At 32.0% G+C, this 27496-nt stretch overlaps 1 protein-coding gene across 2 annotated transcripts in view; it reads left to right on the forward strand.

Annotated features, from left to right (window-relative positions):
• Positions 1 to 27496, forward strand: part of LOXHD1_1 (Lipoxygenase y domain-containing protein 1) — a 75011-nt gene that overhangs the window by 45916 nt on the left and 1599 nt on the right. Inside the window, exons 23-33 of one of the 2 annotated variants that reach the window (XM_051208222.1) lie at positions 368 to 663; positions 1395 to 1700; positions 3679 to 4042; positions 6330 to 6538; positions 10658 to 10844; positions 12695 to 12912; positions 14187 to 14352; positions 15536 to 15690; positions 18245 to 18599; positions 22702 to 22861; positions 25145 to 25419. In XM_051208222.1, coding sequence (XP_051066751.1) covers positions 368 to 663; positions 1395 to 1700; positions 3679 to 4042; positions 6330 to 6538; positions 10658 to 10844; positions 12695 to 12912; positions 14187 to 14352; positions 15536 to 15690; positions 18245 to 18599; positions 22702 to 22861; positions 25145 to 25419 — 2691 coding nt within the window. Of the gene's footprint in view, positions 1 to 367; positions 664 to 1394; positions 1701 to 3678; positions 4043 to 6329; positions 6539 to 10657; positions 10845 to 12694; positions 12913 to 14186; positions 14353 to 15535; positions 15691 to 18244; positions 18600 to 22701; positions 23121 to 25144; positions 25420 to 27496 lie in introns of those variants that run through there. The other variant, XM_051208223.1, reaches the window with a different exon arrangement.

The following is a 27496-nucleotide window of genomic DNA, read 5'->3' on the forward strand; positions in this document are numbered from 1 at the left end:
CTTGGTATCTAAATAAGAACATTCCATGAATTAAACTTAGAAAATTCTACAATCTCCACAAAACCATATCCTGAAATTAATGTATTAATTTAGAACTAATTGAAGTATTGAATGAAAATGCGGAATCAATGTACAGAAATGTATGGTTACACAACCGTGTCATGTTCCAATAAATAAGTGGCACATCATCAAAAAAGATAGATCCTATGATAATGTAATATCCTCTCTTGTTGTTTAATAAACCCAGTTAATTTCACTGATAATACTTTTAAAAAAGGAAAGCTTCAAACAACTTCAAATGTTAAATCACAACATTGAAATTAATGTTAACGTTAAATAATCCGGTGTACTTTTCGTATACTTTTAGTGACTAACTATCAAATCAAAACATTTACAAGTGATATTTCTGGCGCAGAAACAACAAGTAGTGTATATATACAACTATACGGAAATGATGGTTTGCCAAGTTCCATAAAACGTCTACATCAGAATAATGATAGTGAACACAGATTTCAACGTAATAAAATTGACACATTTTATGTGGAATTAGAAGAATTACAAGAACCATTCAGTAAATTAAGAATATGGCATAATGATAAAGGTAGTTCAACAGATTGGCATTTGAATAAAGTCGAGATCAGGAAAATTAAAACACAGCAATATGTAAGTAGTGCACTTTTTATTAGGATTGTCTACTTGTCTTTATTCCCATGTGTGTCAAATACAATGATTTCTCACTTCTGGCATTTCTTTAATTCGATTCGATGCAAATTTATTGATGGCTAAAACTTAGACTGATAAATATTTATGAAACGAAATTAAGTAATGGAATACTTACATCGGGTAAAAGCATTCTAAAACGCTACCATAATTTAATAATAAGTACCAGATATTTGAATTCATTGTGACACCTACATAGAAATATATAAATACTCTGTCCTAAAGTCGATAAAAGTCATTCAGAGATCTTCAAACTTTATCTTACTTTGAAATTTGTTGTTTTAATAATTTCATACCGACTCGACAGTGTCCCATTTGTTTATTTAGAATCTTTATTAACTTTTATGAAGCTCATTTTCATAAATACATTTAAAAAGACATTAATCATCACCAATTTCATAAAGATTTCTTATCATTCGCACTAAGTATTTATTGAAGTAATTCAATGCCTTAAATTATTAAGAAACTCTCTTTATAAGCTTCATTCTTTCGAATACTTAAAATAATACATAAAAACGACATTCATTTTCAGAAATCCATAAAACCATAGATATTCCAATACTCATTAAAAATGTTTTGCTGCGTAACATTAGTTGAGTAATTTCATAAAAACTTGGGTGTTGAACTAAAGTCATATGAAATTTTTTTTGATTAACCTATGTAAATACACTTAGGTCTTCGTTACTTACATATTCCCATGTAATAAATGGCTTTCACGTAATATGGATCAAGCTGCATTGGAACGTGAGCTAATTCCAAGTCACATGCTTCAAGACCAAAATGGTATATTGCAATTTGAAAGACAAATATCACCAAAATGGTTAATGAATACTTATGAAGTAAGAATAATCACTGGTGATAAAGTCTACGCTGGAACTGATGCCTCTGTTTACATCACACTGTTTGGTGAAAATGGTGATAGTGGTGAACGTAAATTGACGAAATCTCTAACACATCGAAACAAGTTTGAACGTGGACAGGTCAGTGTATATTTACAAAGTTTCCATTAACTGACTGACATATGCTGATTAAAAAACTCAGATTCTTACTTCTAATTTCACTGAATAAAATTTGGTTTACAAAAACTGAGAGTGTGAGTAATTTTCCAATCCATTAATACGATGAGGAAATACTATGCATCATTATTTATTCACAGAATTTAACGCTAATACCTGAAAATACTTGTATCTATTCTTAGGTTAACATTTTTAATACACCCTCAAGCAAATTGTTCTAGCTTTGAGACAGACTAATTATTCTGATCCTATTGGTTACTCTGTAACCTTGACAATGTTGATTATTCCCTTTTATAAACATATATTTTGAAATGTGTACATGTTGGTATGTGTGTGGCCATATTTCTTATATATAGCTACCTGATCATAAAAATTTGAGTCTTCCTTAATTCAACGATCTTGCTCGAAACGTCCATTTTCATACTATCTTACCATACACAATGCCTATTTCGCCACACATGGATGCTGGAAATAAAAGTATCCTTTATATATCGCGTATCTAGAAGTTCAAAATTCTCAACTTACCTATCTTGTTTCATTAGGACAACGGTATTATGCTTGTAGAGTTACCAAACTTTTGGTACGAATACACATTTTGTGATATCATTAGTTTACTAAGTAAATATAATAATAGTTGACATCAGTTGGTGTGAATTAATATCTAAAATATTGCCTCATCTGTTTATCCTCATTTAACTTTAATAAAAGTCTTAATTCCTCTTTTATAGATTATCACATCTTGTTTTAAGTTTTATCGGCTTAACACTTCCTTTACTTAAATTCTGAAATAACTCATTTGAAAATACTACTTAGCCGCTTTTTCCAGTGTGATGTGTTCGTAACTACTATTATTTCCATTGTCTTCCTTTGTAACGACACATCTCAGTGTGAGTAGAATTTACATAAAGTTACTCATGAGTAAATCATAAGCCAAATCATGCAATGAATTATTTAGTGGATATTTGTCTTCTGGTTTTATCGAAATTTCGTAATTTCGACCTTTGTATACAACCCATATTTCAAATTCACTTGATGTTGTTTTGCTTGTATCTCCCCATTGTTATATAAGACTGCGATTGATCGGTCTCATGTTGGCATATGTGCATCCTGTGCGGACTGACTCGATATAGCCTTAAGTCCAGCTGACGAGTCCGAAATGAGACGAAACATGCGTCCTGGATTCCACTGCTAGCCACTATCCATCTTTGCTTAAAAACCCATATTTTAGTTAAGTAATACGTATACTATGTCTATATAACAATGGGAAAACTCTAACTTGGCACTTTTAATTGTCGTTCATTGATATCACTTTCCATATGATAGTTCTCTAGTCTTACGACTGTAAAATGTATAAACAGTAGTAAGGTAACTTGAGCTATGGCCATTGAATTATCACTGCTTATTGATAGTGAACAATGAACTATTAGGTTTCTATCAAAAGTTGCATTTTCATCATCTCTTAGTTTAACACGTATTCCTCTATTTCTGGTTAATTTCAGATTTTAACTATATTTTCAACTTAAATACTACCAGATCAGAGCTTACATCCAGTTTGTCATGTCGTCTGGTATAATTAAGTTGACTATATATATTCTATAATACATGTTCAGTTTTATTACATGTTAGACGTTCCCAAGACATAGAAATCAAAGTGAGAGAAACAAGTCAGACTTTAGTTTGTATATAATTCCTGAGTCATCAATCATTTTTTGAATTTTCATCAGGGAAAATATTCACTGAAAAGCCAACGAGTTCTTGATTCACCAGTGAAATGAACTAAAATATTTTCAATAGCTTATCTTACATGTTTGAGTGGGACACATATCTATGATCAGTTGCTTTTTTTCATTATCAGTGTCCATATTTACTGAAAAGTATGTTACTATGAACATATAATTCCTAGTGTAAAACTTATACTTTCGGGTTTATTTTCATTAAACAGACAGATGTATTTCAGTTGGAGATAGTAGATTTGGGAAAAATTAACAAAGTGCGCATAAGACATGATAATTCAGGTGTTAATCCTTCATGGTATTTATCTATGATTGAAGTCTTCAATATTTCAAAATCTCAAAGTGTACATGGCTTAAAAGATCAACCCAACGAAACTCATCATCTAGTGAAGTATACATTTAATTGTGAAGCTTGGTTATCCACCGAACATGACGAAAAAGTCGTGGACAGATATTTTTCAGCTGAAATCATTAAACCACAAGATACACCTAGTATCGTACCAAAAATTACCAAAGATGTTGTGCCTCATAAATCAATACAAGATTTGTCTCAAGAAAAACGAACTCTTGAAAGTAACTAATACTCCGAAGTTTTTTTATAATAACTTAATATTGTTATAATTTTTCAGCTTCTTTGTTTTCATAAACCACTCATATTTACCTTTAATAATTTATAGTCCCATTTTGGAACATCTTCAAAGCTTATATCCTCAAACGATTATCAAATTTACCATTACATATTGAAGATAACTATGCATTCATTATATCATATGATAATAATCCTTACATACAATAACGGAGATTCATTTATATGCCGGTTGAAGTAGAAAATGTTTATATCAATACTCTGATATTTACATGTTACTAATCCGAATTAACACTAAGAGCACAGTTAAACATTGACTTCATGGATAGCTAATAAAGTAAAAACTAGAGACAAAATAGCAAAAAGAATTTCCTTAGCAGAATCACAAATTCTGATCAATAGTTTTCTCCTTTGAAAGGTTATTTTCTACGAACTTTGACAATATGACTTTTCCTCTGATTCAATGAAATAATTAGACAGAAATACTAATATATGATAGTAGTTAAAAGTTCCCGATTTAGGGGATCTGTACAGTGCATATTTAAAATGCTATTTATTTCATAAATTTCTGTATTATCTGTAAGCAGTGACAAACGTTTAAAATAGCGAATTAAATCCATGCAATTAGGTAATTTTTATCATTATTTATTTGGAAAATTTATTTATCTTTCACTTTACATTTCCTTTCACCTATTGTGGCTTTTAACGTAGTTATTTTTCTTCTCAAGTGGAGTCTACTTGTCACTTGATGTCAAATAGAATTTAAGACTAGAACAACCTTTCAAATATCAGCTTAGACTGTTAAATTGTACTTGCGCTTGTGGCTCAAAGTCTACAGTTATTTTATCGTATTTGATTGATCTTTAAGCCCATTCACATATATTTCACATTTCAATCATTATAAAACAGAATACAACAATGTCAATGTTCGATTTACTTCGTGAATAACACCTGCCTTCGCAGTGATAAGAACATAAAACCAAAACCTCCGAATACACAAATAACTTCAGTCGAAAAGAGAAAACATTATACATGAACATCGACTTTAAGGGCGACAGAGCTACGTACGTCTTAAAGAAGAGAATTTCTGATTCGTTAAAAAGAACGTTCTTCGCAACAACTTTGCGAATAGCATTTTCCAGCCGATCATTGTTCATCAATAATCTTAAGGATAAATTATCTCATTTGACCAACTCAATGTGCATTTACCAACTTATCTGCTCATGTGGAGCCAAGTACATAGGTCGTTCGATGAGTACTTTATATAAAAGAATTCAAAAACATTACCCGGCGTGGCGAGATTGGTACAACCTCTCCTCCTACCATGGCCTTAATGTCTTATAATTTTTTTTTTCATTTTTCATACTCTTCTTCCTTTATAGCCATCTTCTTCCCCTTCCATCTTCTCCCTAAACCTTCTACCCCCAACTGATTTATTTCTGATTCTATGATCCTCCTGATTACATTTAGTCTCAATTTCAACATTTTATCTTATCATGCTGAGCCATCCTTTCCCAATTATAATTTCCCTGTCCTTTGATGAATATTTAAGCCCTTAATAATCAATCAATTATTAGTTTTTCTGTTTAAAATAATTTTTTAATATCACGATAGAACAATAAGAAGACGGAGTTGATCTGAATAATGTGATGTATTTGCGCTATACATTTCGAACAATGTATAGCGCAAATACATCACATTATTCAGATCAACTCCGTCTTCTCATTGTTCTATCGAAATTTATAAAAGGGACTAATTGCTTTAAATTTTTTAATACCTTTGTTTATTCTACCCCATTGTCACTATGTCTAATAGAAGTTTATTATCATTATTATTGCAATTATTTTAATTGTAATCACCCTGAAAAAAATTACTTACTTTGAATAATTTTTTCTGGTTAGCGTTTTTTTCAGCGAGTTAGTTTTCTACGGGATGGGGTCGCTAAACCCATGCCCAACCCTTCTCCTTTATCCGGGCTTGGGACCGACAGTAGCCCCCGGAGTGACTCCAGGCGGAGTTACCTTGTAAAAAATAAGTATATATATTTGCGATTGTACAGCTTTAAAAATGAATTCGCTGAAAAGGAGAACTCTTTTCTGAACTAATCTTTCTTATTCACAGTAATCCACGGTTTATTAAAATTTTATTATCTAAACTGGCTTTTTAAGGTTTAAATGTTAATTACCTATGAAAACTATTAATTTAATTTCTTTCACAGGTTTTAATGAATTATTTAAAAATTATTCATTCTGTTTTGAATTTCTATACCATTAGCTATTCCTTATTTGATTACGGTTATTACTGGTTCCGATAGGAAAGCTGGAACGCCTGGTCCTGTATGGATTTGCTGTGTTGATAAAAATAAAATGAATTCAGAAAAGTTTATTCTATGCGATTGTTATAATAGAACAAAGTTAAAAAGAGGAACTACAAGGTATTTTCGATTCACAGGTGCTAAAATTAATGATTTGACTGAAATACAAGTGAGATGCTTTTTTTACTTGAGTGTCTTAAAATGATTGTTCTTTTAAACTCACAAGTTTGTAGTTTAGTCATTTGAAATGGCTAACAATTACTTCAGTACAAAATAATCATTTTAATCCACATGACAGGAATTATTTATCTTATTCTTTTGTGAATTGAATGAAGTGTTAAATAATCATGAGAATTCTGTCATAATTAAGACTGTTAAATCTACTTTTACTCAAGTGTGTTCCACAGATAACAAGTACTTACCTTTGGGTTGATTAAACACACAAATTTCCTTTGGCTATAAGTCGTTATTAAAGTTAGAACCTTATAGAACCAGCCAATAACCTTCTTAAGTCTTTGATGGCTGAACTCTTTTTGCATTGTCAGTAGTTCCCTTATTTTCTGACTTAAGACATACCTTTACTACTGAGCATTTGACACCTTTGTATACTTTGTTCATATTGTAATAATGAGTTTAGAATATTTTGAGGCTATACTTTTATAAAGTCATAACTTGTTCACTAAACAGATCACTTGAAGTACGAAACTGTATAAACTGAATTATTATTTTTGGACTTTAGGTTTTCAAAAATATAGAATATTTGAGCAAATAATTGTTGTCAATAACTTGATTAGGCTCTATAATTATAAGTCCAGAATTATATTTTACAAAGACCAAAAATAATGGATTTAAAAATGCTAAATGTTAAAAATGATGAACGTTTGCATCTGTTACGATACAAATACTTCAAAATTGTGTTATTTGTAAATTAGAAAGGTGATTTATTAAAAGTCAGGATGAGTTAGAGTAGCATCAAGTCTCAATCAGTATAATAGCAATATAGCAAAAATGTAAATGAAAAAAAATCGTCTGAATAAAATTCATGGTAGGCGAATTTAATCTTGTTAATCGAGGTAACAATGATAACAATAATAGTAGTAACAATGACAATAATATCGTTGTGTGAATATAATATGTAATAAAAGGGATGTTATCAAGGTCATTACGACATAAAAGAATTCATGTAAACTGGTAAAGGTGAATGTGGGAAATGATATATAAACACGAAAGGAATTGGGAGGGGGAATAAGAGGTCCATATTATCTAGCTTAGGTATCTTGTGATCCAGTCTTGGACCACGGTAAACATAGAGTCTGGATATACCTCTTCTGGGTGTATAAGTTCAGTATTGTGTAGTTGATCCAGATGACTTCAGCTAAGTAGAGTAGCCACAATCTAGCTCTTTGAGGTAGATTCTTTGGAACTTGATCTAAAACAGAGAAAGCTTCCTGTATTTTGATAATTGATTTAGTAACTCCTTTTCCCAACCGTGCTGGTACATGTTCACGAGCACGCAAGGATAAAGCCTTATGTGTACAGCCTGCATAACTAGCTCCACAGGAGCATTGGAACTGGTATGCACACGTGGAGGTAATCCTCATCGGTAATCTGTCCTTGATTTGTCGTGTAAGTACTGGTTTAGTTGAGAAAATTGTACGTAACTTGGAGTCGTGAAACATCCTTTCGACAGATCTTTTGTGTCGATGTGCTAAAATGTCACCCACTATGTCTCCTTTAAAATCCAGTTTCGGATATAGTTTCTTACTTACCGAGTCATAGTTTCTTCTTTTTTTAGTACCTTCTAACAGGAATTTTCTAACGAAATTATCCGGATAACCATTATTTCGTAATGTGTTCTTTAGTGTATCTATTTCGGTATCTACACTATATTCAGAATGTAATAGTTTAGTTCTGTGGCTGAGATATTTAACCACATTTATTTTGTATTGAAAACGTGTAAAGCTATGGAAATGGGTATACCGACCAGTCCATGTGGTCTTTCGAAATATATTTCTTTAAATGAAACCGTCTGTTCTTCTACAGGACCTGACAATATACCAGCCGAAGCACAGAAGTCAGACATACAAGTAAACATGCTTCACGTTCTATTGAAGATTTGGGGGAAGGAACAAGTGTTGACAGACTGGAAACAAGGATACCCCATCACGACACTGTTAAATCTCAAAGGGCCGCCGATTAGAGGGCAGTGACTTATCGATCGGATCAAGAGATTCAGAATCTCAATAGACTATTCTGCTCTGTTGTCCCTGACTCAGCTAACTCGATCAAGAAGTCTTGGTAAGGCGTAGAAAGTGTATTCTACAGGCAACCAGCAGATACCAGGTCAGGTCAATCAGACACACAAATCAAGCGTATTTATACAAATATTTATAATCCATATTGACATGAAAATCTTTTTAAACATTAACCAATAAGTTCATCAATAAGCTGAAATTACAAAATATGAGTTTTGGGGATCTATCGTCCACAACACTTACCAAAACAATGCGATCTCAGCAAATGTGAAAACTATAGAGACATCATACTACTATTGGTACCAGGAAAGGTTTTCAACAGTGTTGTTGAAAGATTTATGAAAGATTCAGTATGCGCCCTTCTCCGAGATCAACAGACCGGATTCCGTAAGCGTCGGTTTTGCAAAGACCAAATCGGGACACTACGGATTATCGTTGGGCAATTAATTAAACGGAACACGTCACTATACATCAACTGCCTTGGCTATGAGAAGGCGTTAGACAGTGTGGATAGGAGAACCCTATTGAACCTTCCTCGACACTATGGTGTACCTGAGAAAATCGTCAACGTCATACGGAATTCATACGATGAACTACACTGCAAAGTCATGTATAGAGAGCAGTTCACAGGTGCATCACGAGGCCGGCCATAACTTGAAATCCTTAAGGAAAAAGGAAAAGTGGATGGCATCGCGTCGGGATTCGGAAGCAGACATGAAAAGGATGAGTAACAACTGGATACAGTTGGAATGTATTGCTAAGGACAGAGTTGGATGGGGAATGCTGGTGGTTGCCCTATTCTCCTACACGAAGTGTTACAAGTGTAAGTGAGTAAGTAAGTAAGTCTGTCCTTCTAGAAAGTAGGAAATCAGGGAAAGATGTACTATTGTCATTTTTCTCTTCTCTGGTGAGCTTAATAGCTTGGTGGACGTTATTGAAACAGTTCAATAGCTCTTGTATATCGACACTTTCGTCACATATGTTTAGTGCGTCATCTATGTATTGACAGTAATAATCTAGCTTTCAATGGTCTATTTTCTAGCTTGACTATAAAAATCTTGGGGGTATATTATGTTGCATTAGAACATAAGTCCAAGTTACATATTCTCAGAAATAATCAAAAAAATAATTTTTACAGTAGATTCAGGTTAAATAAACCAGGAAGGAGACACCGTTTAACACAAAAAGCATTTGGGCGTAGTAACAATATGTTTGTGAGCTAAAATAAGACAAGACAACAGGGTTATCAATTGAATCCTAATTGTAGTATTCAACCGATTTGGTCATACCAGGATTTTTACTGCCAATAATTTAGCATACAGGTTGGTCTGAAATAACACAATAACAGTAACACGTTTTGGATAAATTTATAATTTGTCGAGACTAAAAATTTCACTTACATAGAGATGTGATGATAAAATATTTCAGGATCTATTCAGAATCTTTTCTCATTCGCCTATGGATTAGAGAGTACGTCAGGGTACAGAACTGCCATAAAAAGACTATATCACCACATCTTGTACATGATATTTATGACATGATGATATAAAGCTATTTGGGTCGCCGCTATGACTAAACCAATTGAATACTACTATAAACAATGACAGGTTAGTAAATTCAGAGATTTCTATCACAAAGTTCATTAAGCAAACAAATAATTAAAACTTCCAGCAAAAATAGGACCCGTTCAGCTTAAAAGTTAAACAGTCATTGTAATTAATTTACAGTCATAATATTGAAAATCTCAAATGACTAGCTTCTAACTTTTCACAGCCATCAATTGCAAGACTTCATAGTGTTCATAACAATGCTCCACTTAGATTTCTAATCCATCTGTTATATATCATCTATAGATGAATTTTTCAAATTAATCAGCTGACTATTTATGTAGTTAGACTACACCTTTATTGCCTTAGGTTCTTATGATAAAATACCTTGTCGATCACGAGCTTTGTTGTAGGATTTTGTTACTGAAATTTATATTTTTTGTCTAGTTATAGCTTTTTCCTTAACAATACAAAATTTTGCTGCAGGTTGGAAATGATGCTCCAGAAAGTTTTTCAATGGGTTGGTACATGCAATCTTTATACCTATCATTCCCTACAATTGGAAAAATGTATCCGTTTAACTGTAAGGAATGGCTATCGACAAATCGTGGCAATAAAAAACGAACTTGTAATCTGAAAATTTCAAATACAAATATAGTCAAGTTTAAAGCAAGTGAGCTAACAGGAATCTCGTTAAATTTATCTAAATGTGAATTATACTCATTTTATTGTTATTCTAGTTGGCATGTGCTAAACTAAGAGAACACACCTTAATCAATTAAGTATTAGTTATAGTCGTAAAGTAAAATATGTGACATTTTGTCAGGCATCACACTGTTAATTATAGACTTTAGTTTGATGTGCTTACAATATAGATAGAACTTTTACGCTTAGTAGGTGTCTAGTTATAGTTAAAATAAATTAAATTAAGAAGATTAACACTTGAATCAGTACAGACAATTCACATCTCACTTCAGTAATCGGAAGTCATTGTCGTCTTATGAATTTCAGCAATTAGACGTTAAGGTCACTAGATTGTGTGATCATATCTATCATAAGTTCATCAAGGATTTGATTTTCTTACGTTAAATCAGGGATATATCATAATGAATAGACAACTTTAGTGTCATGTGCTATCATCTGTAATTGAATAAATTAACAACAATAGTTATTTTGAATCAATTATACTACCAAAATGTATTGCAGCCTTAGGACATTTACCCGTGGACTTTATTGACAAGCACAAAAGATTGTTCATCCTTGAAATAACCCTAACTTGAATATATAACAATGAGAGGATCAACTTTATTTATGAAACAAAGTCAAGGATTTTATGCTCTAATACATTGGCATTATCAGTCCCAAAAGAGAAATATTTTCGTAGCTTATCAAGTTAATTCATTAATTCATGTTTACAAATTTTTATTATGTCTTTTTGTTTTGTAGATATGTGATTTTGGAGGATTATTGCATGATGCATAAAGTTTTTGTCACTGACGCGCATCAGATGACCTTTATACCAGAAATTCTTGGACAGTTGTATCTACTCAGTTTAAGATATCTCAGAAATTTATGTATCCATGTCCCAACATAAAGCCATACCAAGTTTATCAACGTCATTTGACGAGTAGGACGTATTAATATGCAGAGTCAAGATCGAATTACTGCAAATTCCAAACTGCTGCTAATTCGTTGTATAGTCCAAGCATTAGCGTATAGATATCCTACTAACGTCAAAATCAGAAAATCTTGGATTCTATACTTCGTAGGGTCGTAAATTTCCATTATTAATTTATCCCTGACTGGAGCACTACAGTCGTCAAATTTTCCCAAATTTTAACGATCCCTTAACGGACATAATTGTTTGGCGAAAAATATCTTTAAGCCTTATTTTCTGGGTTCAACATCAACACCACATTTAACATGTAGATAACGATTAGTGAGAATCGAGCAAATAGTGCTACTTTACATTGCCACAATTCGGTTATTGCTTTTTACATCATTTTTCTAAAAATAAAAACAGCTAGTAATACGTTTTAAATATGTAATTATAGATTTAGTTAACGTTAGCATCCATCAAAATTCCACTAAAAAACTTTTTGTAGAATAATTATTCCTTACGGTATTTTTGGGTCCTCTTATCTAAAAGGTTTAACTGCGGAACTTCTGTTGTCTTTCCGGACGTCATTAACCTATATTTGATTTCAAAGTGAGCTTCCTAATTATTCCATGAGCGTTAAATTAGGGCTAACGATCCAACTTAATTAAAACTGATAGAAAAAAACCTCGTTTCTACACAGAGTAAGCTTTGTGGATATTGTCCAGAAAGACAACCGAGACTGTGCAGCTAATCTATCTAGCTCAGTCAGTTCGCAAACACCCAACACTTGCACTGGAGTCGCAAATACTTTACGACAATTCAATAATTATTTCCAATGATACTTTTTATGAAATAGCGTTTTTTTTTATTATATCAGTTTTTTCTAAAAATTTCATTGAAACAAATCATTTTCTATTACGCAGAAATTACTTATCATTTGAAAATAACTACAGCTAGTGTCAAGAAGGCCGGCACAGATTGTAGCATAAATCTTCAAATTTTCGGTACAAATGGTGTAACAAACTGCTATACTCTAGAAAAGACCAGTAATCGATTTTCTCAAGGAATAACCGATAATATTAGTCTTGAAATGGAAGATGTAGGAAAATTGTTAAAGATGCGAATAGGACATGACAATCAGGTGATGCTTTGCTGATATATATTTATAAGCTAAACGTATATTTTATTGAGTTTGGGACTGGTACCTTTTGAAATTAAGCACTTATCATGTTTCAATACTGAAAATTCATATGCGGTTAAACCCAGAAGGTTTGGTTCTTAGCCTATATTCTTCATAGAAATACTTAATATTTTTAAAAAATGGCACCAACTATATCATCCAGATAACCAACGAAAATGATCGTTACACTGTACCACTTAACAACTATAAAGGCCTACTGATCAGAAGGTATGACCTGTTTAGTCAGTCTGTCAATGAATTTATTGGCTTTATTGGCTCGATCAGTAACAATAATTGAAAGCTAAATTTTATGAGTTCTAGGTTTTACAGTTAAAATCAGTTGATGGATGATTAGGTTCTCACACTAAGCTAGTACTTGAAATTATGAATCAGTATAATGTGTTCACAAAGTTAGTGAAACAAGGAAGATTGATCATACAGGAAAAAATCAAGTCATGGTTTTTTCTCACTCTTTAAACTACTGACGAGGTCATGCAGATAAATGGTAAAGTCTAATCAGGAAAAGAAATATGTAGAAATCGTAGAACGTCTTTTAGCTCATGCAACATTTTTCACATAAATTTTCCGTCTAAAGTTTCGAATGTTTGTTATACACCAAACGTATAGATAAATCTCTTCATATAAAGAATAAGTTGCGAGAATTGATTAATTTATTGTGGATTTATCAATTTGGTTGCTCTTCTGTAGCCAGATATTCAGGCTGTTTGTCTACAATACTTCTTCATTGCATTTAAGATCATTCTCAGTATGGCTTACCGAAGTTTTAAGGAGGGACAATAAATGAAATGTAAATCCTTTTAAGTCATAAGATTTGATGTCTGAATAATTCATAATAGTTCAGAGTCATCGCCTAATGACTGAAATTCTGTGAACAACTTAGAGTTTCGGATAACTAGTCGGTTGCTTTAGAACATAAACTGAACAATGTATATATTTGAATGACTTTCAGACTCATGAATTATTATATAAGTAAACAGTCATGAAAATGAAATGAATTTCATCGTCAAGTTATTCAATCTATGACTTGATGAGTATATTCACATAAAATGTTCAGTCGCTTAAGAATGAAAGAAACTACGTTTATCATCAAGAAAATAATACTGACAAATTATATTCACAAGAGACTTGTATTTGGTGTCTAAAGAAATTTTTTTTTTATGTTTTTTTTATTATATCATCAACTTAACGACAATATTCTTGGTAATTTAATTCAGGGTAAAAACAAGCATTGGAATTTGAGTTGTGTTGAAGTAACAGTTGCTAATACAAATCAATTATATCGCTTTGTTTATAATGATTGGCTTAGTTTAACATATGGTAAACGAAAATCATTATGGGTTGACTTGCCGGCCATGATTGGCGATACCGTTCAGTTAAAAGGTATAAAGTACATGAATAATTAAAATTTTATTTACAAATATTGTTTTTCAAAATGGTGGACGGTCGCGCACTATCGTGGATTGGTTAAAGTTAAACATTAACACTGTTGGATGCCGGCTCATTGGTCTAGAGCTTAGGCGTCCGCACACGAGACCTAAAGTCCTGAGTTGGAGTCTCGCTTGCGAAAATGTTAATGCACAGTGCTGAGGAGTCCCATACTAGGACGAAAAGGCCGTTCAGGACGTCTAGGTTTTCAATGGTGGTCAAGCTTGAATCGATTCATGAATTCAACTATTAAATTACTGCAATCTCCACGAACCCCCATTCTGATCTTGACAAAACTTTGTCTCGTGAAAGTTTATTTTTATGCTTGTATAGATGATCAAAAGAAATTACTTTTATGCCATGTATTTTATCAGTATACGTTTACAAAAGTAGTCTAATACTGCTCGGTCATGTATTTTTAGCAACAGTAGTAGTGGGAGTACTTTACCTATACTTGTACTGTGTTACAAAGGAGATTTCAGGCTATTTAGTATTTTTTACTATTACATGTTAATTCTTTCTTTAGAGGATACTCTCGATAACGTTTCTAATTCATATTTCGACAATAACCTTTGACGTTATCTAATTGGTTGTCATCCCTGTTAATTCGCTAACTTTTTATGCCCTAAAGTCATTGTATGTCACTGTAAAAACAGATTTGTTCTCATTCTTTGTGAAATATAATGTTACCATAAAAGTACCATATTCTCTATCACTCTGTGGATTATTATCGTTAAGATGTTGTTGTGTATCAGATATCCGGTATACTCCTGTTTATATTCGTTCTCGTTTGTATTAAAGAAATTCTCAGTCGTTGGTAAATACAATTTACCGCAGACCAGCTGAAAACAGCAATACATAAGCGTTTCTGTGAAGATATAACATATAGGCAGTAAGCTCTACAGTTTTTACCTTTTTATAGATTTAAAATGTAGAAGGAACTATCTCAACAGCATAAGTTTTTTGTCAAGAATACTTATTTTCATAAAATCTTCGATTTTTTTCCGGAATATTTTCATCTACCCATTATTTAGTACTAAAAAAAGTGACTGATTCCTTTATACCTTAATATTTATATTACACATATTTATATATTAGTTATATTACTTGGACATAATTACACATTATCTTTGCACAGAGACATGTTTGGATATATTTGTTAAGACTGGAAATATGCCAGCCAGCTCTACTGATGCAAATGTATATGTACAACTTTTTGGTGAATATGGTGATTCAGGAGAAATACTATTAAAACAAACGGTATCGAATCAAAAACCTTTTCAAAATAATTCAGTAAGTTTGTTTCTTTGTTTCAATCTGTTATTCTTCCATGAACTCGAAAATACACAATGAATACTTTAAAACTTCCTGGATATATTTATGGTTATGTAGAAAAAAATACAAAATACCTAACTCCTCTTTAGAAGGAGAAGAAACACCGAGAAATTTATGCTCTTGAAAACTATCAAACATGTTTTTTAACAGTTTAGATGGACTAGGATAAACTGCTTTCTTATACATGTACGGATCAATCTACAGAAATTTCAATTCAGCCTTTGGAATAATTCTAAAGCCAGATGTATTAAAATGATATAATATGTTACCCTTAATCACATCCACTCAACATGATTATGTTGAAGTGGACGAAAAAAATATTTTCGTACAAAAAGACATTCACACGACTAGATCTGAAATTTGAAACTTTTAAAAACACATTGTTTTGCTTATTTCAAAGTTCCCGATAACGAATATAAAGCGTACTTTACAAGTTTCATGTAATAAAGAGATAAATATCTAATGGAGACAACATAAAATCATAACTTTTTCAACTCTAATATTAAGTGTATTAGCCACATAATTTACCTTCGCCAGTAAGTACATTCAAAATTATTAACTGAGGGCCACAACAATTCATCCCATGAGCGTTTTGTATCTGTTTTTGTCTCAGTTGGTCATTTACATTATTTTATTATGTTTCTATTTTTCCCATTCACCACTGTCCCAGATAAAAGCGAGGTACTACAACCTTGTTTATAATATTAGAAAGTGTGTATCGATTCACCTTGATGTCAAAAGTGAAGCACTGCGTAAAACCGATTTAAATCAATAATCACATTGCGAGTTTTTGTCTCATTATTTATCAAACCATGGTTTAGATTATTTAAGTGGGAAGATTTGCTTCCAAGTGGTTCAGTTTACTATCATGTAGTTCATAGGAAACCAAGTAGATATATCAAGTAAATTATCGTATTTAACACTAGTCCGGTAATTCACACTTTTGTGGACAAAGTTAAACAAACATTTTATAAATAAAGAAGAATAGTATATTATTTGATATAATACGACCAAACGTTTGAGATTCAGAAGATAAATCTTACGGCTATTTTTGTCACAAAAGCTCACTTTCATCTTCTATCAATGGATTTTAACAACTCACTATAGAATCTAGAATTGTGGGGGACGATGAAATATTTCTTAAACATATTTCCTTTAATTGAATTAGAAGAATAAGGATAACAGCTGAAGTAAAATATTATAAATTTACCTCATTTTGTCAAGATTTCGTAAATTGCCCACAAACTATTATGTTTCTATGTCATAACAGCACAATGATAATGACAGCTGCGATACATGGCCATTAGGAGATTTTCGTAAGCTACTAGTATTTGACCACATCTGCTGGGATCACCGGGTAAGTAATAGTGATGTTAGACATATGGTATTAGGGAATGATGGTAAGTCAGTTGATGAGGTTGTGAATCTTCATCGACTGAGATGGCTGGGCCACGTGTTGCGTATGCCTGAACACCGATTACCACGACGCACAATGCTGACTAGTGTTGGGGATGGCTGGAAGAAGGTTAGAGGCAGCCAAATCAAAGCTTGGCATCAGTCATTGAAGTCACTTCTTTCTAGTCTGAGCCATGTTGGAAGATGCAGACTACTTGGTTGTGGTCCGCGTGACTATTGTAACCAATGGTTGGAGACTCTTGGTGATATGACTCAGAATCGATCACAATGGCGCCGGTGTATACACTCTCTGTCTTCCTTTAAACTGTCAGATTAGAATCGCTTCGTATCTTCCTTTCTATGATTTAATTCTTTCTTCCTGTACTATATCCTTATATGTAATCATTCTTTTATATATTACCACCACTGAATTAACTACTTCTATGAATTCGGTGTTTATCTTTTTGTGCTAATGAGGTATGACAATTTGGACCGATGCACATATGTGCCTGATCCTACGTTGTAGCTGATTGACTGACTAACTGACTTAACAACACAAAGAAAGTATTATATCCTTGCTGAACTAGCTGCTAGGATGCTATTTATAATTCATCTGAGAAAATTTATTTAAAATAATTCAAGAAGTTTCTATGTTAAACAAGATCTAATTTGGGAAATAACTTATTTTGCATCAAACTTCTAGTGATTCAATTTACAGATACAAATTTATCACTCATAATAATTTACTTAGTATAATGAAAATGCATGGACACAGAGGGATAATCAATGTAAGCAAAACTTTAATACCATGCTCTACACAAGATACGAATACTTAAATGTTATAACATCCAAACGATGGTTTTTTTTATAGAACAGTTTGATAAACTAAAATGAATTAATTAGGCCAGATAAAAGAAAATAAAGGCTATAGTATTATATATCTTACCATATCAAAAAGGTCAAAGTTGAAGTTCCGGCTTGTTTCACATTTGTTTGCACATTTTTGGGTAAATAATAACTAAAATCTCCTCAAGTTCAGTAAATTCTATGTAATTTTATTTTGTTTTTTGTATGATTACGTTAAATGTCATTGTGTAAACTAATTATTACATTTCAGATTGATCATTTTAAAATACCATCAATTTTAAAACTTGGTAATCTTGCCCGTTGTCGAATATGGCATGATAATAAAGGATCATCACCAAATTGGTATTGTGAATGGCTTGAAGTAAAAGAAGTTCTGATACCTGGAGAAAAAAATTTGTCATGTAACTGGAAATTTGCTTTTAACAAATGGTTATCCATAAGTGACGATAACAAACAATTATTAAGAGATGCTCCATGTTCTGAAGTTTATCTGAATGATTCCAAAGGTCATAGAACTATTGATCAGGAATCTATCGAGACATTGATAACAACGGCAGATTCTATGAATATATCTGACTTAAAAGATAATCCCGAAGGAAAACTAGGTGAGAGAGACTTTTTTCTCTATGGTGAAAATTCCCATTCTGATATTCAGTAAAAAGAACGAATAGGACGAAGACATTTTTACTCAATTAGATTTTCATCTTTGCTCTACCCTAACATATATATGATTGACAATAATGAAGTAATACTCATCGAGTAGTCACATTACATATTTATTACATGATGTCACAGTGAATATAAAATAGTATTGAGTAATTGGAAGAAAGAGGACTGTCATAATCTACAAGATTATTCGAAAAATTCAACTAAAATGTTACGACATTACATAGTATTTAAAAATAATTACCTATACATTTGATGTGCAGTTATCAATTTCACTACATTTTCGGAGCCAGTGATTCAGCAAGCTCGTTTTGTTTAGGCGAAGGACAGGTAAGACTGACTGAGTTCTATTCTTGCTCACTTAGTGGAAACAGGACATCACGTTGACCTGAGTAATGCTGTTAAAGTTATCCACCAGACTTCATCAAATTTACTGCATGGTTTACAAGTTCATCTTTATATATCGATGTAACCACTGGAACCCATGTTCGTAAACCACACCTTTGCATTCAAACGAAGTTTGTACAACCACTCTCACTACCTTGACCACCGATACAAGAGTCAGTTTTATCTGAACTTTGACTAGTCCCATTTTTCCAATGTTCGAAAATTTTTGTTCACTTTTTCAACTTCGCATATTCTCCACATTCATCTCTTGATTCTTATATAGCTGCCATAATACTGACCTTTCAACAAAATATAGTGTTACTTCTTTTCAAACATTATGTAATGTAACAACCTTTTAGTTGAATTTTTCGAATAATCTTGTAGATTATGACAGTCCTCTTTCTTCCAATTACTCAATACTATTTTATATTCACTGTGACATCATGTAATAAATATGTAATGTGACTACTCGATGAGTATTACTTCATTGTTGTAAATCGTATATATATTAGGGTAGAGCAAAGATAAAAATCTGATGTAAAAAAATGTCTTCACGCTATTTGCCTTTACTAGATTTTATTCTGTCAAAATAAAAGCTTTTTATGATGTAACGAGTCAATACAGAACAGCAATTGCGTAACAACATGCCCATATTTCCTTCATCTCTGACTATCCTCTAAAATACCCAATTAGTTACATCATAAAGTGTTAACATGTAAGGTAATCTTCATTATTTCACGATATCTTCTCACTAAGTTTAACAGAAAATAAAACTTCCGTATTTCAACCTATTCAATTTTTTATTCCTAACCTCATCAAGATACGACGGTGAGTGTAGGTCACGCTAATTAGATTTAATAGCACCTTAGATGATTTATTAGCAAAATTTATGATTGATTCAGTGACTGGTGAGGTTCGACCTTAGTGGAAATATAATAACTATCAACTGTGGGAATAAATAATTTCATTACTTCAAAAAATAAAAGTGCGGACCACCGAAGTTCAACTCAGCGGTTTAAAAGTATAATCGTAATCACATCGTATAAAGAATCTGAGTTAATTTCCACTTTCGGTCGTGAACAAGGACTGCTGAGGAGTCCTAAACTAAGTCAAAATAGTTGTTCTTTGTCTTCATCTTCCTAGTGGTCGTCCAGTTTATATCACTCTTCCAAAAAACTTCTTTTCTTCGCAAACTGAACTAAAAATATATACGAATATTCGTCAAGATTAGAACGAATAGCTTGACAGTAATTGAGCGCCGAGTATAGAGAAGTCATTATATGTGAAAATTATATTTGAAATATTCTCAGCGATTGAAATTTAACTAATTCCAACGTTTCGTCCAGCTAACTTGTCTGGACTTCTTCAGGGTAATAATCAAAATCAAAATTATCAAAGAAATATATAGCTTTTTAATAATCAGGATTATACTGTGTTTAACCAATCATATTCTGATGTTGATTTTTTCGTAAAATAAGATAAAATGAGTCAGTTAACTACAAATCATGTGAAGAAATCAACTACATGGAAATACTTAACTGAATAACCAAGTTGTATGTGTGTGAGTGTGTAGGTATGTATGTATGTGTCAAAGATTGATATGAAGGAATAAATAAAGTTCAAGTTCAAGGATGAAAAAATTGATAATGAAACATCGATGTACATGTCAAAACATAAATTGTATTGTTTAAAAAACTCATTGAGTTCTTTCAAAAATAATAACGATGCATGTGATATTAAACAAGAGATAGGTTCCAAATTTACTTGTCAAACGAAATTTGCCAGGTAGTTGCCAGTTGAATACCATCTTTTCGGTTCAGGCTGTTCTTGTTCGCCCATATATGCAGGGCTTCTGCTGTTAATCTTTCTTTATGGGTGTTAAAACCTTTCTGAAGTATTTCGGTCCCTTCAAAATTAATCTTGTGTCCTGTTTCTAACGCATGTAACGCTATCGCTGACTTATTTTCAAGTTTCTTTAAATCGACTGAGAATTTTGGAACATTTTTCAAACATTGTTTGTGTTCCTTCAATCTTACATTCAATTGCCTGGATGTTTCTCCAACATAGGTAGCATTACAGTCGTGACAGTGAATCTCATACACAATGTTCTGTTGTTCTTCCTTTGCTAACTTGTCCTTAACTTTCACTAATGTCGATCTTAATGTGTTATTCGCTCTAAAATACACTCTTATATCATGTTTGTTTAGAATCCGTTTGATTTCTTCTGATGTTTCACTCCGGTAAGGTATGACTACGATGTACTTCCATTCTTTTCCTATACTCTCTAGTTTAGTTTTTCATTTATATTTAATTGAAAATGACAAATATATTTTAGACCAACTATGTTTTATTTTCTACATTTTTAAAATGTTTTTATGAAGATTCTATGTATGCAATTATCAGCCTAATAGACTTTTAGTGACAGATAATTATTCAAGCATCCTTCTGCTTATCACTTTAAGAAGAATTGTCTAAATTGTTTATTTTGCACAAATCTTTAAGGTCTTCAAGTTTTTCTTATTACTTTTTGTGATTATTGCTGGCTACTTCTGAATCGCAATAGAATTATAAACTCAACAATTTCGATCCCAGTTTGTTTATGTTTATTTTCATACAAAAATTTATTCTCTGTAAGAGGAATAAAGTTATGCGTCTTAAAAATCGGATACGTATTGATATTTGTCTTAAACAAAAGTCATGCCTTTTAAACATGGTTAATTTTCAGTGGGTACTATCAAAGACAATTACAATGAAAGGTGATAAATATACGTATGAATTATAATTTATTAAATCTACAACTCTAGTTAGAATTTTGTTGTTACTATGATGTCTTTTTGCTAACCAGTTGACCAAATCATTGCAAAGTAATAAGTTTTTATAGAACAAATGGATCGTAGCAGTGAATCCAAGATGCATATCTCGTCTTATTTGGAATAAGATTTACCTTTATCCTAATAGAAATGTTAAAATTAGAATTCGAACTCATCACCTTTCACTTCAAATTCAACGGATTATCTACTAATCTGCTGCGCTCATGTAATCATTAACGTATTCAACAGGTATAATGTTTATACCATTATCAGAATACCGACAAAAAAATCCAAACCTATACTTGTAATGGCCTATTAGTTTTTTTTAGCTAAAAACTCCTACCAGCTCACAACATAAATCCATTCTGGAGTTGATTAGAATCATTATATTTAACATGGAATATTATTCCTTTAAGCTATTCCGATAGAATGAATATTTTCCCATTTTTACTTCATTAAACTCACAATATCAGGTAACACATTACCTATCCTCAGTAAGTATTATCTGCCTTCACTTCTTACTTGATTTCTACATGAAGTTTATAAAGCATCATCTTCAAATCAATAATAACCATTTTGAATTGTGTAATTAGTAAAAACTGTGCGATGACTTAGCTGTTTAAATTCATTGTATGAATGTATAAGATACTTTCTATCTTATTTGTTTACTAAATAAACTACATTTGATAGTCTTTTAGCAAAACTCTCTAATAATACATTTGATTTTCTATTGTACAACTAAAAATCCAATTAATGACACATTTTAGGGTTATTAATCATATGTAATAGTTATAAATCTATTTAAATTTTATTAGACTTCAATTACCACTAATATTTATTTTAGTATATGAAGTAGTAATAGAAACTGGTAATCTAAAAGATTCGGGTACAACTTGTGATGCATGGATTATTGTAGAAGGTAAACATGGTCGTAGTCCGAAGTTGGAACTAGTTAATCAAGTTGGTAATCCAATACTTCAAGTTAATCAAACGAATACATTTCAGTAGGTTTATTTTGTCAAGTTTTTTTTATTTGTTTCATGAAATTCGTAGAGTTATGATTTAAAGTGTTGTAACGTGAAATGCTGCAGATTGGAGGTTAGCGAATGATCGATCGATTCAAAGATGCGTAGGCACGTAAGAACGACCTAGGGCTCTGATTGCTCCGCTACCCTGTCTATCCCAGCCAGTTGAGTCCAGAACGCAAGTCCCAGCCTCTAAGATATGAATCCTTATATTTCAGACATACTCTGTTTATATACCAATCAAACAGACCACATCGTACCATAAAATAGAAAACAACATTTGTACAATATTTGACAAGTGAAATAAATATTGACCAATAGGAAATGTCCATTCCAAGTCCAAGGATAGCATTAGACTTAACAGGATAATTATTGGGATATTTTTCTGAATATCCCAACACCTTCCTTTTTTTGAAGATCCGGATTTTAAAATTTTCCGCGTCCATCCTCCCCCGCGAAATAATGTTGGGTCCTGATAAACTCAAATTACAGTTAATTTAACTGCATTTAAAACATATTGAACAGAGAATCCAGTAAGACTGACCAGATAGTGAGGATAAAAGCCATTCAATTCGAAGTCATCAGAATCTTCTATAACATTGTTGTCGAATTTCTTGAAATTCTCATTAGTAGATAGTTAATCACTGTGATAATCAGCGTGCAACAAAACTGCACTAGGATCTTGACTATTATTTGATGCATGTGACATTTTCTCGCAAAACGAGGGAATCTTCTTGTGAACTGGATACCTCACTGTCTGTACATGTTTCGGGGACAGTGGGATTTGAACCCACGACAGGGCATGTTTCTGAATTGAACATTTCTGGACCACTGGGCGGATCATGAATGGCTGCTGTCATTTGAAATACGACTTTTCGAGGATTCATGGAGGCTGCAATCATTTTCCAGCTCACTGTGCAATTGAGAAATCAACCCATCTACTTCCGTCGTATCTCCAAAGCGTGGGTGATTCAGCAGCTGCGTGCGGAATTTGACTAAGAACTCCAAATGTCGTTCAGGCAGCAGCTGTAATCGATCGGGTGGGTGAGTCATTTTTTTAAATCAGCACCAGCAATGAAAATTAGCTGTATGAATAATGACCAATGTCGATCAAGGATACTAATGACAGTCTGGATACTGATTGGTCGAAATAATTGAACTGAATTTCGTCCAAATATAGATTGACCTTGAAGATCGAGGGTTCAAGAATTCTCTACCCAATCGCCAATTGTTGCAACGTGTCAACGCTGCATTGTTGTGAGATAGGTTCATGTTTGAAATGTTCATTAATTTTAATGGACCGATAGGTCATGGGTTCGAGTCTCGTGGGGCGGGGGCGGGAATGAGCGCTGCTGAGGAGTCCCACACCAGGACGAAACGGCCATTCAGTGCTTCCAGGTTTTCCATGGTGGTCTAGCTTCAATTGACTCATGAATTCAACTATTAAAATATATATAATTAACTATTTTGAATCAACAATGTACATTCGACTATTTAGGTTACTTTATTAGAAAATATAGTGGTAGTTTTCACAGATCGCTATTTGGATATCATAAATTAATGGCTACGATGTTCTCAATGAACTGTTTCATAATGTAGACTGGAATACAAAATTTGATACTCAATTTACAACACTATTTAAATAGAAGGCTTATGCGATTACTTTTCTTGAAGAATGTTCAGAACACTTAGTCATAAGATTATATTAGATAAAGTAAATATCTGTTCAATCATTGGACCAATTTACGTATGCAAACATAAAAGTATCAATTAGTCAGTAAAATATTTGATGATAATCAGTAAAAGAAGCTAATCACTGACAATTTACTTTGTTATTATCAACTTCAAGACAGCTCTGTAGATTGTAGGCATATGTTTATTCTCATGAAATTTATCTGCAACAAATAACCGATCAATCCTTAATTTATATTAAAAAGTACATTTACGTCTGTTTGAATAAGGACAATATGTTTACGATGCGAAATTAAATAACTTAATCAAATCATGCATGAAATAAAAATACATAAAATTCAATTGAATTTATTATAAATAAAGGTGTCAATTCGTAAAGACTACTTTACAATCTACTCAATAAGAAGCAATCCCGTTCCCTGACCGGTTTATCGATATTTTCCTTCAATAATTGATTTCTGTTATGAGACACTATATGATGAAGTATAATTCTTGTATTTAATGTTGACAAATATCAGTAATCGTTATGTTAATCAAAATACTTTTGTTTTTCTACCATGATATCTTAAGATTACCAAGCTTCCCACTAGGTGACCTTGAAACCATTCGACTAGGCATACAAGAACGAAATATTGACAAACAAATAAATCCAAATGATGTCCAATTACAAAAGTGGTTCTGTGAAAAAGTAAGTATAACAGATCCAGTAAGTAAACGGACGTATATATTTACTATTCATCAATGGTTAAGTGTTACTCCAACTTCTAATTTGAAAAAAGACGTTCTAGTGAATTACAGTAAAATAATTGAAGATCCGTATAAGAAAGCATTCAATGAACTAAAAAGTAAGTATCAATGTTATTTGTATATTAAATTTCTGATATTTTAATGGAAAATATGCAGCAGACAATTTGACCTGTTTTATATTTACCCACTCTTTATTTCAATTTTTTAGTAAAGTGAATATTCTTAGCAAGTTGGAAGTTCTTTTCTTTTCTATCAAACTGTGATCAATCAAAAAATATTGATAATATATAAATTTTCAGAGAGGGATTTGTGGATATTATAGTAATCATCGTATGCATACTAGTGACAGTCTCCAAGCTGTAGTTCCTGGAGTTCTAGTGAGAAACCGTGACCAGTGGAGTTCAACCGGGTCTGTTGTGAGATGGTAACTCACTGAAAGCAATATTACCACCTCTGAATTAACTACTTATATGAATCCAGTGTCCATCTTGTTGTGTTAATGAGGTATGGCAACTTGGACCGATGCATATATATGCCTGGTCCTACGTTGTAGCTGACTGACTGATATTCAGATTTTATTTAGATTAGTGGTCTATTAAGTTAGAATGATTAATCTAAAAGTGTTAGGTCTAATATTGTCGTTTGTCAATAATTGCATAACACTAGATTATATGCCAGTTAAACTTTGTAAATCTTTTCCTTAAACTGATCATTGAAAACGTCAAGACTTATTCATATGAGAAAATTAAAAGTATCTGTAACCTTAATGTAAACTATTCAAGAAAAAGTGTTTATTTTCTATGCTAAACATATAGCTTGCCTGTAACTTACTGCTGCTAGTGATTGATCATAAAGTGACAGCAGCAGTTCTTTAATATGGTACTTTATCTCATTATGTAATCATTGCAAATTTTATTAATTTTCCAAAATGTTGTAATAGTAAATGGTCAGAAAGTACTATATCAATGGGTTACAACACAAATTTGTAAAAATCATTATTCAAGATGGACATCAAAAAATTCTCTACTTCCATATAAGATCAATATAGTTTATCTAAATAACAAGAAAACAACATTAGTTGTCTGTGGAATAGACAATTCATTCCAACCTATCTGTTTTCTCAAACAAAATCAATGGGTTTGTTTGCAAAAGATATTTTTGTTATTCTGGTCATCTATCGAACCCAGATTTCGTTTTAATGTTTCACTTAGAAAAAAAATTAAGTTACTCATGTAGTTAATTATTATAACTAGTTAAAATAGTCATTTTGTACAACTTTTCTAGTATATAAATTCGAATTAAGCAGGAATAACCATTGTTCGCTCAATAATATGAATTCGTATTGATCTATTAGAAACTTTATTTTTGCTTTATTCAAATATACGTTTTCTCTTGTGTTCTAGTATAACTAGTGTAAAGACACAGTTATTCAACAAAAGTAATCATCCTTTTTACTTCGATATTTTACACACTTGAAAGTGAATTTTATTGTCCACATTCAGAAGCTTAACTTTTATATTGACGTGATATAAAGAATAGAATGAGTAAACAATCTTCACTGAATTAAACTTAAAACACTATTCAAATATAATGAAAACGATGCTTTGTAACAAAGTATCACATCGAATAAAACACTAATATAGTTAAAATTAATTGTCTACAATATTTCGTAATTATCATATCATGAGATGTTTAAGATTTCAAAGGGTGCTGAGATTTAGATTTGCTTTTAACTGAGTTATTAATTGCTAATGTCAATAGGATGTCACTTGCGCTACTTATAGGAAGTAAATGACTAAGAAAAATTCATTTCAGCATTAAATAATCTCTGTATTCAGTGAAATGTTGGAAAAATCTCAGCAACAGACATTTTATATAAGAGATATATCATAAGCAGGTTTGTATTTTCTGAGCTAAATTATTTCAGATGAAAAGCTCACTTTCAGAGTTATTTTTGATTTTGTTGTATATATGAATAGTAAAACGCTTGAACTGTACTATTCAGTTTATGAATCACAAAGAGAAATCTTAGGAAAACTTATTTCAAATGTGTTACACAATTCTTATGGGCTCTTTCTGTCCATAATACAGAGATCTACTAAAGGTGCTTGCATTCAAACCCTTCATCTGTGTAAACTTTTAGTTATCTGGAATTAATATTAATACATTATTGGT

This window comes from Schistosoma haematobium, chromosome 4 (genome assembly GCF_000699445.3).
Source record: "Schistosoma haematobium chromosome 4, whole genome shotgun sequence".
NCBI lineage: Eukaryota > Metazoa > Platyhelminthes > Trematoda > Strigeidida > Schistosomatidae > Schistosoma > Schistosoma haematobium.